The following is a 13,884-nucleotide window of genomic DNA, read 5'->3' as shown; positions in this document are numbered from 1 at the left end:
AAAGCCATACTTTTCTATGTAGCACTTTCGCGTCACGTATCGGCGCGTCCTCGCTCTGCCGCGCGGAACGCTGGCGACGGACAACCTCCGCAGAATTCCAAACATTTTGCCCTACAAACCGCGCCAATCAGTAAAATCTAAAAAAAAAAAAAAAATCGTGATCTCTCTCCCCCTCCCTTGATAGCTCCGCGACACTTCAATTGTACCACGATCGCGCATTCCGCCGCATACCTCCTCTCTCGCACTGCACCCTACTTCTGCACGCTTCTCTCCCTTGCTAAACTCTACCGCTCTCAAACCAGGCACCGCTCTCGTTCGCCCAGCAGCTTCCGTTGCACTCAGCCCACCCTTTCCCGGGCAAAAACGCTGGCGCACCACTCTCTCTGCCGACCTCCTCGGCGACACCAGCTCTAGTCTCACACTCAGTAACGGCCGATCCCCGGTCGAACTCTCTGCTATCGCGCAAATAGAGCACCGGTCCGAACGCGGCCACCGTGCTCAATCCTCGGCCGCTGTTGCCAAAAATACAAAAAATTCTGCGCTCTATCCGCCCCAGCAAACATTCGGTCAAAAAAAAAAAAACAGATTTTATTTACAACTACTTTGCTCGCCCTCCGAGGAACCCGTACCAGGTCGGCGGCGAACGAGGGACAAACTCTGAGGAACACCGCACATGAGTGGGGCCTATGTCAGCAGCGCCGCGCAACCCTCGGATTCCAAAAGGCTACGCAGATGCTCGTATATCACAACGGCCGCTCTGCGCCGAGGCCAGGCGCGGACGACACCCATTTGCATCCGGTGGATAACGTTCCTAGATCGGAAAAAGAAAACTTAAAACTTCAGATAAGGGGGAGGCCCGCATACAGATTTTTTGGCGCATCTAGCCGTTCTGGAACGATTTTGAGGCTTCTTGGATTTCTTAGACGTCTCGTCGCAAAAATCGAACGGATTTTTGGCATGAACAGAAGAGTGAAGAGAGGTGTTGTTGTCGATCGAGTCAAGCAATACTAAGGTCTTTCTCGGACGCAAACGCTTGATCATAGGGGTTCCACGGACCAAAGAGGGACGAGAAAAAGAGCATTTGTCCTCTAATGAAGCGCCACCAGAACTTCGCGGCGATGCGCCAACCAAACCCCGAGTCGGCGGGGACATATCGCCAGAAAGACAATGATTGCTGGATAAATCTGTATTATTAGAACAACCATTCTGCGATATGTTCGACGGAGCTGCAGCGACGCTCTCGTCTTCGGTAGGTCTCTCGTCGGTGACATCCTTTGCAAAACAAACCTGATCACACTTGCTTTCTTTAACAGGCCTCAAATTACCTCTCTTTGCCCTTTTATCGCTCTTCTTAGGCTGAGACATCTTAACGCGCTTTTTTTTAGTAGTTCCAGCCTTGACCGCGCAAGGACTCCCACGATGCTCTGAGGATCTAAGAGGAGAGACAGGACGACTTGACACGGGCTCATGATCCGCTTCGGAAAAAGGAGACCTCGAAACTGTCGCTCTTGACTCCCCGTTTAGACAAGCGGCAGCCGTTAGCTCGCTCTCTTCAGGAAAACGAGTCAGCGGCGTGCCGCGACGAGAAGACCGGTTGGGAGTAGAAGTGCACATCGGAGAAAAAGAAATCGAAGCGGAATCTACGGCATTCAACTTGAGAGGAACTTCTTGGTATAATGGATTCGCGGCAGGAGACGTCCTAATTAGATCAGGCTGAGATGAATCACCCGCTTCTGCAAGACACGTACTAAGATTGGGGCAATCGCTCGAATTCTTCAAAGATTGATTGGTCTCTGCGACCGACTTTTTTATTTCGGCTACCCCCCTCTCCACACTTTGGCAACTCTCCTTCTTCTCTTCCTCGCAAAAAGAATGGCCCAGTCTATTCTCCTGTACCAGAGGTGCCGAAGCTGCCGTTGGTGCCGACGCCGAACGAATCAGCGGCTTTATCTTATTGCTTTCAAATATTTTGTTGTAATGCTTCGATAGCTTGGACAAACCCGTCGCCTGACTCGAATCAGCATTCGACTTCTCTCTTTCAACCATCTCCTGCTTTTTCTCGTCTTGAATTGAAGACTCCGTCTCACTCTTGCACTGGTTAGTCGCACCCGACCTCGACTTGATCTTAGATGATTCGCTCTTCTTTTCATCTGCCCCCTGCTGCATCTTCTTCATCTGATTCAAGATCATCATTTCTCTTTGTTCAAAATGAGCCTTGACGTTCTCCATGCCCGTCTTGATCATGTCCAAGTTTTCTCGCCACTGGTCCCGCATTTCAATCATCATCTTGTCGTACTCTCGCCTACACTGTGCCATTTGCTCTCCTTTCTCTCTCATCGCCTGAACCAACTCCTCTCTCGCCCTTTGGACTTCCTCTCCTTGCTGCTTTAAACTCTCTTTCAGATGCTCGTTCTCGTCCCTGACTCGCCATAACTCCTCCTCTACCTGCGCATACGCCTCGTGCAATGCCTGATATTGTGTCCACAGCTCCTTCTGATCCTCTTCGTACCTCCGAACCATCTTTTCGTAGTGACCCCAAAACTGCACTATCTGACTCTCAAAAAACTGCTGAATATACACCTCCATCTGACGGAACACCTCACACACGTGATCGATCTGCTCTGCTGTCATCGGAAACGAACTGAACAACGGCCCTTCGACACCAACGCACCCCGCATCCAACCCACCTAAACCCTCTGTCGTTGGAGAACGACAGCCATACTTGAACGCAGGATAAACTGACGACAATAGTTTGCAACAATTCGAGACGCCCTCCAAAAAAATTTCCTTTTCTACCCCCTCTTCCTTTTCTCCTGCCGCCGCTTCTCCCTTCAAAACGCCACCCGCATTGTTCTCATCTCCAAGTATCGATCGTATCAACTCTATATTCATCCTCTGTCTCCTTCCCTGCGCCCCCTTGTCCGTCTCGTCTCTGAACTTCTTCACGGCCTCTACATTCCACCGCGACGTGGGGCTCCCCCTGCCATCATTCAGGCACGCCGATTCGCGCAATGGCACCTTGCACTTCTGCTTCTGAGATGAACTGCCTGTCAGAGAGAAAGAGATTGGCTTGAGCTGCGTCTGAGTTCTAAATCTAGGTACAACATTCTTCTTGCACGTCGTCATGACATTCTTTGAAACGGTACCAAAACTGAGCGCGCGAATCGTCTCCTCTGCATCCGCCGCTGACGGATGAATGTTGACCACCATGACAATCTTGCCCTCTCCAAGAAAAAACTCGCGAAAGATCTTGGTTAACAGCGAGTCTCTAAACGGAACCACTTGCGGCTGCGGTCCAAGCCCTTCCTTCTTTGACATCGCCGGCGTATCTCTATCACCCTGTATGCTGCTTCCTCGGTTCGATACCTTGCCCATCAGGGGCCCCAGCACGCCATTCTTTCCTCTGCAATTTACCTCTTGCGGCGAGTATCGTTCGTTCGGCCCGCAATCTACCTGGCCTCTTCGAATCGCGTAGTCACCATGCTGCTCATCGCCGCCCCATTGCGCACTTTGCAGGCGTCTGAATGCCATTGACTGGTTGTGTCTCAGCGCCTCCATGCACCGACCTAAAACGAATAAAGAATTGTTGATGCTATTGGACTCCTTAATATGCTTTCCCTCCACGTTCGACTTGCTAAAGCGTTCGCTCCCCGCCAAATCTATCACAGAAAACTTGGAAAGTTTGACGTAACTTGGATTCCCAAAGTTCTCAGCCGGCAAACCAACGGGCATCTGCATCAGCTTTATCGTAAAAATACCATGGCTACGACTACTGTCTCGATTCTGACACGTCTCGGCCACACGCCGATTAGACGCACCAAATGAAAACACCTTTATCGCCTGTTCAACATCGTTCACTGCGACCTCCTTCAAATTTCGAATCTCATTTCTGTCATTCAACATGTGCACCTCGAGTGGCTCCGTCTCCTGCGAGGGCTTCTTCAGCAAGTCATAAATCTTCTCATTGTAACACTCATAGTACGATGTCCACACTCGATACTCCGCATCCACAGGCAACGGAACGATATAGCGCTCTGGATGCGATAAAACGAAAAAAAGGTTATTTTTTTAAATCGGTGCCGCCTCTAAAAAAAACTTCGTCATCGGCCTGTCCCCAACTCTACCACGATATCGCCATTCGCCGCAACCCCTACGCGAAGACAACAAAAAAATGCCGATTTTGTCCGGCACACGTAAAAGAAAATACGAAAATACACACATGAAAGGTCGCCGCCATCTCTCCACCTACGTACCATCTAAACCATCTTTCTCCTTGCTCAATGGGCACCATTTTTTCTTCTGCAAATCGTTATGAACCTGTTGGTTCTCATTTCGCGCTGCCTTTGCCTGTTGAATGGATGCGAACAGGTACTTCAGAATTCTAGGCAACAAGCCTGGATTTTCTTCATCGCCCTGCATCGTAAACGTCTTACCACTAGCCGAGGGACCGTAGCAAAACAAGAGCACATTCTTTCCTGACAAAAACTGCCTAAGCAAATTGGGACAGGTTCTTTTCCAAACGTCTTCCTGGGAACTGGTTTCTGGCAAAATCCAATCAAATTTGTATTCTGTACTCTTGTTGATGCTCACGAGATCTCCATTCTCTAGGTGAACAGGATTCGGATTACACACCTTGATGGTATGAAGACCAGATGCAACAATAATCGAGGACGAATCACTCCCAGTGCCGCATGCCTGCTTGATGGGCCTGATCCGAAGCACAACCTCGATAGGATGAACCTGTTCAGCATCGGAATCAGGATCCATCAGTTGGCATTACGAGTGGGCGTCAGGCTAAAACTAAACAGACTTAGACTAAAAAAATACAGAAAAAGTGACGACTGGCAAATAACGATTAAATTAGTGCAGAGGCGATAAGAGAGGTCCGTAAAGCTCTGCGCATAATTCGAAAAGAGCCTTTTGCTCAATCACGCCCCCCCCAAATTTCAGCGCAAGATCAGGGTTATTTCAATGCTAACACAGTCCATTAGCAAGGATTTAAATTGCTTTTTCTTAAACTAACGGTCAAAATTGTAATTTAAATCCTATGTTATCAACGATAGATGCTATCATTCTTCACGAATGCCAAGCTTGTCTCTTCCTTGAATATTGCTTGAAGACGATCTTGATCTTATTTGTTTGTAACTCGCGAACCCGGCTCCATATTTGCGCTTAGAGCACAACAAAATTCGCTATAAACCCCCTGATACCCACGCTAAGCATGATGTACAACCCATCAGAAAAATTACATTGAGGGAGAAATGCCTTATGCACTTTCTCTATATGTTATCACTTCTCCTGGACCTGCTCTAGACGAGGCCAGAAAAATGAACTGTCAAGCTGTTTGCAGCTCGACTGCTACACACAAAAAAGACGACAATAGCTCACCCATTCTAAGGCCAACCTTTCATAGCGTTTTCCGTTACGTGGTTCAAGGGGGATCACTTGCCTTTTTTTGTTTATTACTCATGTATGCGTGTGTATGTGCGCGCACACATATATAATATATACCATACATATATGACAGGATCGCATTTTGGTTTTTGTCAGCAGGCATTCACACTTATCTTACTCAGGTCCAGGGTCTATGGCTCTGTCTTTTTCCTCTGGTTTTGCCTTTGTACGAACGATTAATTATACGCAGATCACGCAGTATTTCAGATTCGAGCACTTATATTCACTGTGGTATCATGATCTTTTCGACACATCCCCATGTGCCATGTGTACTCACCGGTTTTTCAGCGAAAACTTCTTTTCTTTGGTGCGGTTGGCTATCTCTATGGTAGCCTTAACCAGACCATGATCACCGTAAAAAACATCAGTAAAGAGAGAGAAAAAATGGCACAATTTCAGCGCACGGAAACCGAAGTCAATCAATCTAGAAATCAAATTCAAGCTCTGAATTTGCTGTTAGATCAATATCGGGTTGCCTATCCGGATTTTGAAAAAAGTACGTTTACAGCACGATGAAAGCACAACAATATGAATTCGCCCGCGTGTGTGACATACACATAAATATGTGTGTGTGATCTGATGCAATATGAAGTGTGTCCGTCCTTCAGTATATGACAAGTGGGTAAGCGACAAGGCGGATAGTTTCTAGGTTGAGTGAAGTGAGCGTGAGTTGGTTTGTCATCGTAGGTAAGGTGCATCGAGTCTGCTTTGAATGGGCTGGACTGCGAGAATAACTGTTGTTATGCCGAATATGGTGGATTTGAATACATTCCTTCGGCAAGCGTACACTCCTTTTTCCGCAATACCGACACGCTTTGCGTGTCTGGTTGCACGCTATTGAGAGACATTTAAAAGGTTCTTATTAATGCATATCACTCACCTTTTTTACTATGAAAAGAACCCAGCTTGGAGGAGAAGAAACCATCTGACAAGGTCAAATTTGGCTACGAGCAGTTCGAATCAGGTGAATATGTCGAAAAGTTTGCGGCATCTTTTGATCAAGAATCGGGCATTTTCGGCTCGAGTGATCTCAGCGAGCTCATAGAACAAGCAGAGGCCCATTGATGTGAAGTGGTGTGAGCGGAAAAGGGAACGGTTTTGGCGTTTGGTTTTTGCACGTTGATGTAGAGTATAGTAAAAAAAATTGAAGAAGAGTCTTCTCTGACACACATAAGATCGAACAAACTTTATAATGCTGGTCTTTTTAGACGAGACAACAAAAGTCGATTTCATTTATTCGAGGAAACAAAAGACGACAGGCCGTTGCTATGGAAAAAGAGGGAGGCTGGTGTGGGGTAAAATACCTTAGTGTTTTGAATACCTTAGTTCGATTGTTAGAGATATTTTGGCGAATGTGTTTTTTTTGGATTTTTTTATGGTAAGGTGGCGAATGGATAGCACATATATATGAACAGAGTGAATAATGTGAACAAATATTTTTCATATATACGAACAGAGTGAATAATGTGAACAAATATTTTTGCGATTTGCCATTATTCGACAGATCGGGTTTTTTTTTTGAGTGTTGAATTCCTGTCTTTTTTATCTCCTATTCAGTACGGCACATCGTAGTTGTTGTGGTATTGACTGAAAAGAGTACTCACTATCTCAAGCAATCAAGTGACGTGCGATTGAGATTTTGTGTTGCTGGCTATTGAGAGGGATTGATGGCGTGCAAGCCCGGACTGGCGTCGCTTCCGGGCGTCCAGGACTACTTACTAAGGAAATCGGTTGAGCCACACATTGGTTCATTTGATTACATGCTTGAAGAGGGGTTACCACGGGCTGTGCAGGACCTACAGCCCGCGTATATTGAATTACCAGACGGGAAGGCATTGAGTAGTACGTTTTTTCTTGATGTGGTCTAGGTGAAAATGAGAGAGGCAGCAAACGGTGGTGGGTGATGGTGAGACGTATGTTGTTCTTGAAGAAGTGTGGAGCTGGCTTATGCTGAGACACAAAGCATATGGGAATTGAAGATGGGGGGAGTGTGCATGCATGTGTTGTGTATATCTTTGTATATGTTTTACTTGGTACCGTATGATATTAGATATGGAATTGTCGTATAGTTCGTTAGCTATCTTGTATATCGCGAAGGCCGCGTATGTGTACGTGTTATCCTGTATGTGTGCGTGAATTGCAGAGTTATGGCGTGCACAGGAGAGAGGTTGCGGTTCTAGATCGTTTGTGTGTATGAAAGTCATTTTTTGCCCCTTGCGTAATTGATGGGAAGGCGCTGTTTAAAGGTAAAGGCGTGATTTTTTTTGGGGACGGGACAGAAGGAGCAGCTGACCGCGACACTTTTTTTGAAGTTTGGATAGAGAGTGTGGAGATAGCGTATCCATCCTATGCAACGAACGCGAGTGAGCCTTTGTTTCCGAAGGACTGTCGGTTATCGGCCACGACTTATAGTGCACCGACTTACTGCCGGGTAGGATTTCAGAAATCGACGTTTGCGCCAAGAGGTACTGAGGGTTCGGAGTCACGGTTTGGCAAGCTTATCAGCGCTGGGGATGTAAGGTACACTCAAAAATCAATAGGTCGGTTGCCGATGATGACGCAGAGTCTCAGGTGCAACATTCGGCGAGTTCTGAGTCGAGTGACGCGTCCGAGCGAGTCCTCAGCAAATGGGTCCAACGCGGAGTTACGGGAAGGTGATATCCTGCCGCCTTCGCATCCACTGCAGCAGGCGCATGCATCCAATTTGAGAAGGGTGCTCGTGGAGCATGGGGAGGACGAAACGGATGTGGGCGGATACTTCATCATAAACGGATTAGAGAAGGTTTGTCGAATGATGTGTGTACCTCGTCGTAACTTTCCAATGGCGCTTCGTCACACAAAGTACATGCAGTCGGGATCCAATTTTTCGTCGAGCGTCGTGGACATTCGTTGCGTACGCGCCGATCAGACGAGTCACTCAAATACCTTGCACTATTTGGTGACAGGAGACATTGTCATGAGGTTTTTGTGGCGAAAGAATAGCTATTACTTGCCCGTAGTGTTGCTACTTAAGTGTTGGAAGGAGACGACCGACCGCGAGATCTACCAAATGATTGTCCAAGGAAACTATCAGAATACTTTCGTGACTGATCGAGTTGAGGCGATGCTCCGGATTTGGCGACTTGGAGAGCATTCCGCGCAGATGAACACTCGAGATGAGTGCCTGGCTCATGTAGGCAGCTTGTTTCGGTCTGTATGCACATTTCCCGACCGATATTCAGATGCAGAGGTAGGTGAGGAACTGCTTCGACGAGTAGCGTTAGTGCACTTGAGCAGCGACGAAGACAAATTTAACTTGTTGGTCTACATGGTACAAAAGCTATACAGCCTGGCGTCTGACGAAATCCGAGTGGATAGTAAAGACTCGCCTAACTATCAAGAAATCCTGTTACCGGGACACCTATATCTGATGGTGCTGCAAGAAAAACTACAGAATTGGATAGACTCAATGCGCGCAATAATTCTCCGAGATGTCAAGGCAGAGAGAACGTCCGCTGACATTCATAGCGACACTTACCTGAAGTATGTAATGGACCGGATTCCAGATATTGGCCCCAAACTCGAATACTTCTTAGCAACTGGAAACCTGGTTCCCCAATCTCAGCTGCAGCTAAGACAGACCACAGGTTTCAGCATCATTTGTGACCGATTGAGTTACTTGCGGTTCTTTAGCCAGTTCCGCGCAGTGCATCGCGGGCAATTTTATCTCCAGCTTCGAACTACCGACGCTCGCAAGCTCATTCCTGACAATTGGGGCTTTTACTGTCCAGTACACACTCCAGATGGCGTGCCATGCGGGCTGTTAAATCATCTGGCAGCTCCAGTTACCGTTTCTACCGGCTTTCGGGAAAACTCGGCCAAGCGGCAACGCGCCGTCATTTCCATTCTCAATGAGCTGGGAATTATTCCAGTCAACTCACTATTGCTCTCTCCGGACTATCTGACTATTCTGCTGAATGGTAGAGTCGTCGGCATCGTTCATCGACAACATGCCGAGTCCCTTGCTCATAATTTACGTATCCTCAAGGTTAAGGCCGGCATTCTGCAGCCTAACAGCGAAGTCCTCCAGTGGCTCGACTCTGTGACCGGATCAGTCGATTTTAATTCCATCCGGGCCACTCTCAACGATAGCGAGTCCAGCTTGTACCAACTCATTCAAAACGAATCCTTCCAAGCCCTCGAGGACCTAGAGATAGTGCTTATCCACCCCAGCGAAAAACAATACCCGGCTCTGATTCTGTCCACATGTCCTTCCAGGCTGCGCCGTCCAGTTCTCAATCTTCAGCTCGGCCTTGTTGAACTCATCGGAACCATGGAACAGAGCCGCCTCATCATTGACTGTCCCAGCCAAAACAGAAATGCCCAAAAAGAACTAACGAAAAATCGGACCAAACATAGCCGAAAACAAAAGACCTCAAAACCTCTTTCTTCATCCGTTGAACAACCCCCTCCTGATTCAACCCCCTTTACCCATCGCGAACTTGATCCTGTGTACATACTCTCCAATACCGCCCTCCTCACTCCATTCAGCGAATTCAATCAAAGCCCCCGTAACATGTACCAGTGCCAAATGGCCAAACAAACTATGGGCACTCCACTTCACTCCTACGCCGCCCGAGCCGACAACAAACTCTATCGGCTCGTCACGCCCCAAGCTCCCCTCACCTGCACCACCCAACAGGACCTTTTCAAGGACTACCCCAGCGGTACCAATGCCGTCGTAGCCGTTATCTCCTATACCGGATATGATATGGAAGACGCTATGATCATCTGCAAGTCTAGCTACGAACGTGGCCTCGGCTATGGCCTCATCTATAAGTCCGAGCATATAGATCTCTCCTCTCAAGGCTCCCCCTCCGAAAACCAATTTGTCTACTTCAACAACATGGCCAACATAGAAAATTTCGAATCCTCTCACCAAAATCTCGTCATCAACCATCATTCCCCAGATCTAAATGCTCCCTACGAGCCCTCACTCGACCTCGATGGGCTCCCCTTTGTTGGACAACTCCTCAAAAAGGGCGACCCTATGTACGTCACCTACGATGACATCACCCGAAAGCACAATGTTTACTACTACCGCAGCCAAGAGTCCTGTACTGTCGAAGATGTCATCCTCATTGGGATCGGCAAAGGTCAACAAAACAACCAATCCTTGCGTATGCTCCAAAAAGTCGTCATTAAACTCCGTATTCGCCGAAACCCCGTCCGCGGCGACAAATTCAGCTCTCGCCACGGACAAAAAGGCATCCTCTCTAACCTCTGGCCTCAAATCAACATGCCCTTCACCTCCGATGGCATCACCCCCGATATCATCATCAACCCCAACGCCTTTCCATCTCGTATGACTATTGGCATGCTCATTGAATCTATGGCCGGCAAGTCCGGCGCCCTTCTCGGATACACACCTGACGCCTCTCCATTCGGCTACAACGAAAATAACATCCCCACAGATTTCTTCGGCCGCGAACTAATCAAAGCCGGGTATAATTATTACGGCAACGAAATCATGTACTCCGGGATCACCGGCACAAAACTGCACGCCGACATCTTTATCGGCATAGTTTACTACCAACGTCTGAGACATATGGTTGGCGATAAATATCAAGTCAGAACTACGGGAATACGCAACACTTTGACCAGGCAACCAGTTAAAGGAAGAAAAAAGGGTGGTGGTATCCGCTTCGGAGAAATGGAACGTGACTCGCTTTTAGCCCATGGTGTAGCCTATATGCTACACGATAGACTATTTAATTGCTCTGACAGATCACTGTGGAGAGCATGCAAATTTTGTGGAAGCCTAATATCACTCATAAGAACTAAGAACTCGTTTGAAACAGAATTCGGTGACGAAAGCCTCATCAACTTTCTTTCCAATAACGTTATATCAGAAATTCTTGGTCTATCTTCAAGTAGTAATGCTGGTACTTACTGGAAGTGTTCCTTATGCGATTCTAAGGATGGCATAGTAACGATAGAAATTCCATACGTATTCATTTACTTGCTAGCTGAGTTAACGGCCATGAATGTAAAAGTAAACTTGGATATAAAATAATTCAAAACCATGTTAGAGCATTATAAATTTTTTTTTAATTTTTTTCAATATATATAATTTTTTAATTTTTTTCTAATATTATAAAATATAATACTAAAAAAAAACAAGTATTATAAATCTAACAATTATATACTCTTTATTAATTCAATTACATCTTTTAAAAAAAAACAGCTTTAATTGACATGTAGCAATTAAATTAAAAAAATTTTTATTATTTGGTATACTATTTTAAATTTCCCATTCAAAAGCTAAATTAGCTTTGTCTTGTTTTATGTTTTTCATTTTAGATTCTGTTTCTGTTTCATATAGTTTCTTGATTTTTTTTATATCAACTTTTGTCCAAATTTTTTTCTTGTGAAGTCTTTTTTCTTTGTCTATGTCCTGCATTTTTAGCCAAGGGTTAGGTTTGTTAGCAGTTAAAATGTAGTTTAAACAACCTTAGCTAGGCTATACAATCTAGTTTTTAATGTTCATTATACATACGATTTCCCCTAATAAAGCAACGTTTTCCCCCCTGATGAAAAATGCACCCAGACTTTGTTCTCCGTATTGATTTCCTACATAGATTCTTTCGATTGTATTTTCAAGAACTAAGTTGCCATATTGATCAAACGATCTCAAAATACCAGAGTAACTTTTGCCGTCTCTGAGGATGATAAATAATTTACCTGTTTCAGTGGAGTATAGGGAGTATACACGGTGTGATTGATAACAGTGTCAGTCAAGATAAATTTTATTCTGGGGATTCGTCTTAAGTTTGACGGGCGTTTGAGTATAGCAAATATGTGGGTGAGGTAGATAGTATAGGGACAAAAAAATCATACGATCAAGTTGCTCGATGAGAGATAAAGTAGCAGATATCTCAACTATTGACATGGCGAGCAGAAGAGGAAGGTCACCCAACCTGGGCACTTTATTTTTTGGGCTGGTTTAAATGCGTATCGAATTTTAGAGGTAATAATATTTTTTCTGAAGTGAATTGGCAAAATTTTTTGAGAAAGTGAATGTAAATCTTTCTTGATTATTAATTTGCTTGAGCTTGACGAGACGAAGATAGAGACAATTTGTTATTACACGTGTACTGGATCGCAATATATGTGTGATGAAATAGATATGTGTTGAGCGATATTTTGGTTGAATAGAAAGGATCTAGTAAATGGTGTAAGTAATATCTTCGCTAAATAGTAGGAGAGATGAAGGAGGGGAAAGCGGTGTTGAAGGCGAGGAGGGGTTATGTGATAGAGGCGTGTGGTAGTGTATTTGCGCAAAATGTTGCGAAGTATGTTTACTAGATGATAGTAAAAATGGGCTATTGTGAGATGGACATGCGATGAGAAAATGAACGGATGTACGAAATGGGAACGTAGGGGAATGTGTGGACAGAAGACATGCACATTTTGGTAAAGAACAGATTTTTGACGTTGGAGCAGAACAGTATGGTGAATGAGGTAGAGTGACACGGAAGGTAGAGAGCGACAACGATTGCCACTTTGACTCTTCAGTAAAAAAAAAAAAGGAGAGGGCGTATGTGTGCGGAGATGTATGAGGAGTATACATCGGATAGGCAGGTTGGATTGGTGAAGGGTTAATATAGAAGGTGCGAATTCGAGAGTGACATTTTGATTGATGTGGAAAATGAGAGGTTGTCGGCACTCGGCTGCAGGGATTGAATCAAGGATTGGGAATCTGAAAAGCAGAGTTTTTAATTTGGACAATGTGGTGTTCATTTTTCACGAAAATAATGTTTTCTGGAACGAGAACTTTTAGAGGGGCAAATGTCTTATTTTGATGACAGATTGTAAAGACAAGGGCCTAGTAACGAGCATAGACCCAAATTGCAATTGAGCGAGCTTGTGAGAGGACTAGGAGTGATAGAAAATAAGCATAATTTTAGAAATGAAAGCGTCAAATGGCACAAGTATGGGCTTTGATAACACTTATATATTGCATATTTTAATGCCGAATGGAGTGCTGACAGGTCGATTAAATGTATTGATACACAGCACTGTTGCATATGTACTCATACAATATAACCGAATAAAAAACAGGTAACAGTTTACTGAGGGTTGAAAAACTGATGAACCTGCAGAATGATTGGCTAGGCAGTTTGAAAAGGACAAGTTAGAAATATGATTGCAGTAGCTACAGTAAGTACAAAAAAAAGAAATACAAGCATCAAAAAAGGGCAATCGTCCAATAAAGGTTTATTGGCTTTTGATTTTTCGAAAAAAATATGAGTATTGAAAAAGCAACAGCTGATGGGTGTGTACAAAATTGCTATAAACAAAGGTCTGAGCGCAAGTACTGTAGTGACTATTGTAGTGTAAAAGTAATACAAGCGTGAAAAAAAGAGCTGACAGTCAATGTCAATAATA

The 13,884-nt window shown here is 45.1% G+C and overlaps 2 protein-coding genes and 2 long non-coding RNA genes across 4 annotated transcripts; 2 read left to right on the top strand and 2 right to left on the bottom strand.

The window, feature by feature from the left end:
• Positions 1-562: 562 nt before the first annotated feature.
• On the bottom strand, positions 563-4,805 carry LOC126326505 (kinesin-related protein 12-like). The gene is made up of 2 exons (XM_049995646.1): positions 4,254-4,805; positions 563-4,034 (listed from the first exon to the last, which is right to left on the bottom strand). Exons 1-2 carry the CDS (start codon positions 4,765-4,767, stop codon positions 832-834), a joined length of 3,717 nt encoding a protein of 1,238 aa, XP_049851603.1. The 5' UTR covers positions 4,768-4,805; the 3' UTR covers positions 563-831.
• A 745-nt stretch (positions 4,806-5,550) lies between these two features.
• On the top strand, positions 5,551-6,874 carry LOC126326516 (uncharacterized). Its single transcript, XR_007560746.1, has 3 exons — positions 5,551-5,620; positions 5,743-5,950; positions 6,353-6,874. It is a non-coding gene; the product is annotated as an uncharacterized LOC126326516 (long non-coding RNA).
• A 1,134-nt stretch (positions 6,875-8,008) lies between these two features.
• LOC126326593 (DNA-directed RNA polymerase I subunit RPA2-like) lies at positions 8,009-11,277 on the top strand. Its single transcript, XM_049995759.1, has 3 exons — positions 8,009-8,236; positions 9,167-11,044; positions 11,221-11,277. The coding sequence occupies exons 1-3, from the start codon at positions 8,009-8,011 to the stop codon at positions 11,275-11,277; spliced, it is 2,163 nt and encodes a 720-aa protein (XP_049851716.1).
• Positions 11,278-11,751: 474 nt separating this feature from the next.
• Positions 11,752-12,442, bottom strand: LOC126326517 (uncharacterized). Its single transcript, XR_007560747.1, has 3 exons — positions 12,334-12,442; positions 11,993-12,177; positions 11,752-11,890 (listed from the first exon to the last, which is right to left on the bottom strand). It is a non-coding gene; the product is annotated as an uncharacterized LOC126326517 (long non-coding RNA).
• Positions 12,443-13,884: the final 1,442 nt, after the last annotated feature.

The sequence above is a fragment of the Schistocerca gregaria genome, unplaced genomic scaffold (genome assembly GCF_023897955.1).
Source record: "Schistocerca gregaria isolate iqSchGreg1 unplaced genomic scaffold, iqSchGreg1.2 ptg000994l, whole genome shotgun sequence".
In the NCBI taxonomy this organism is placed as follows: Eukaryota; Metazoa; Arthropoda; class Insecta; order Orthoptera; family Acrididae; genus Schistocerca; species Schistocerca gregaria.
This window is presented reverse-complemented; position numbering and strand designations above follow the sequence as displayed.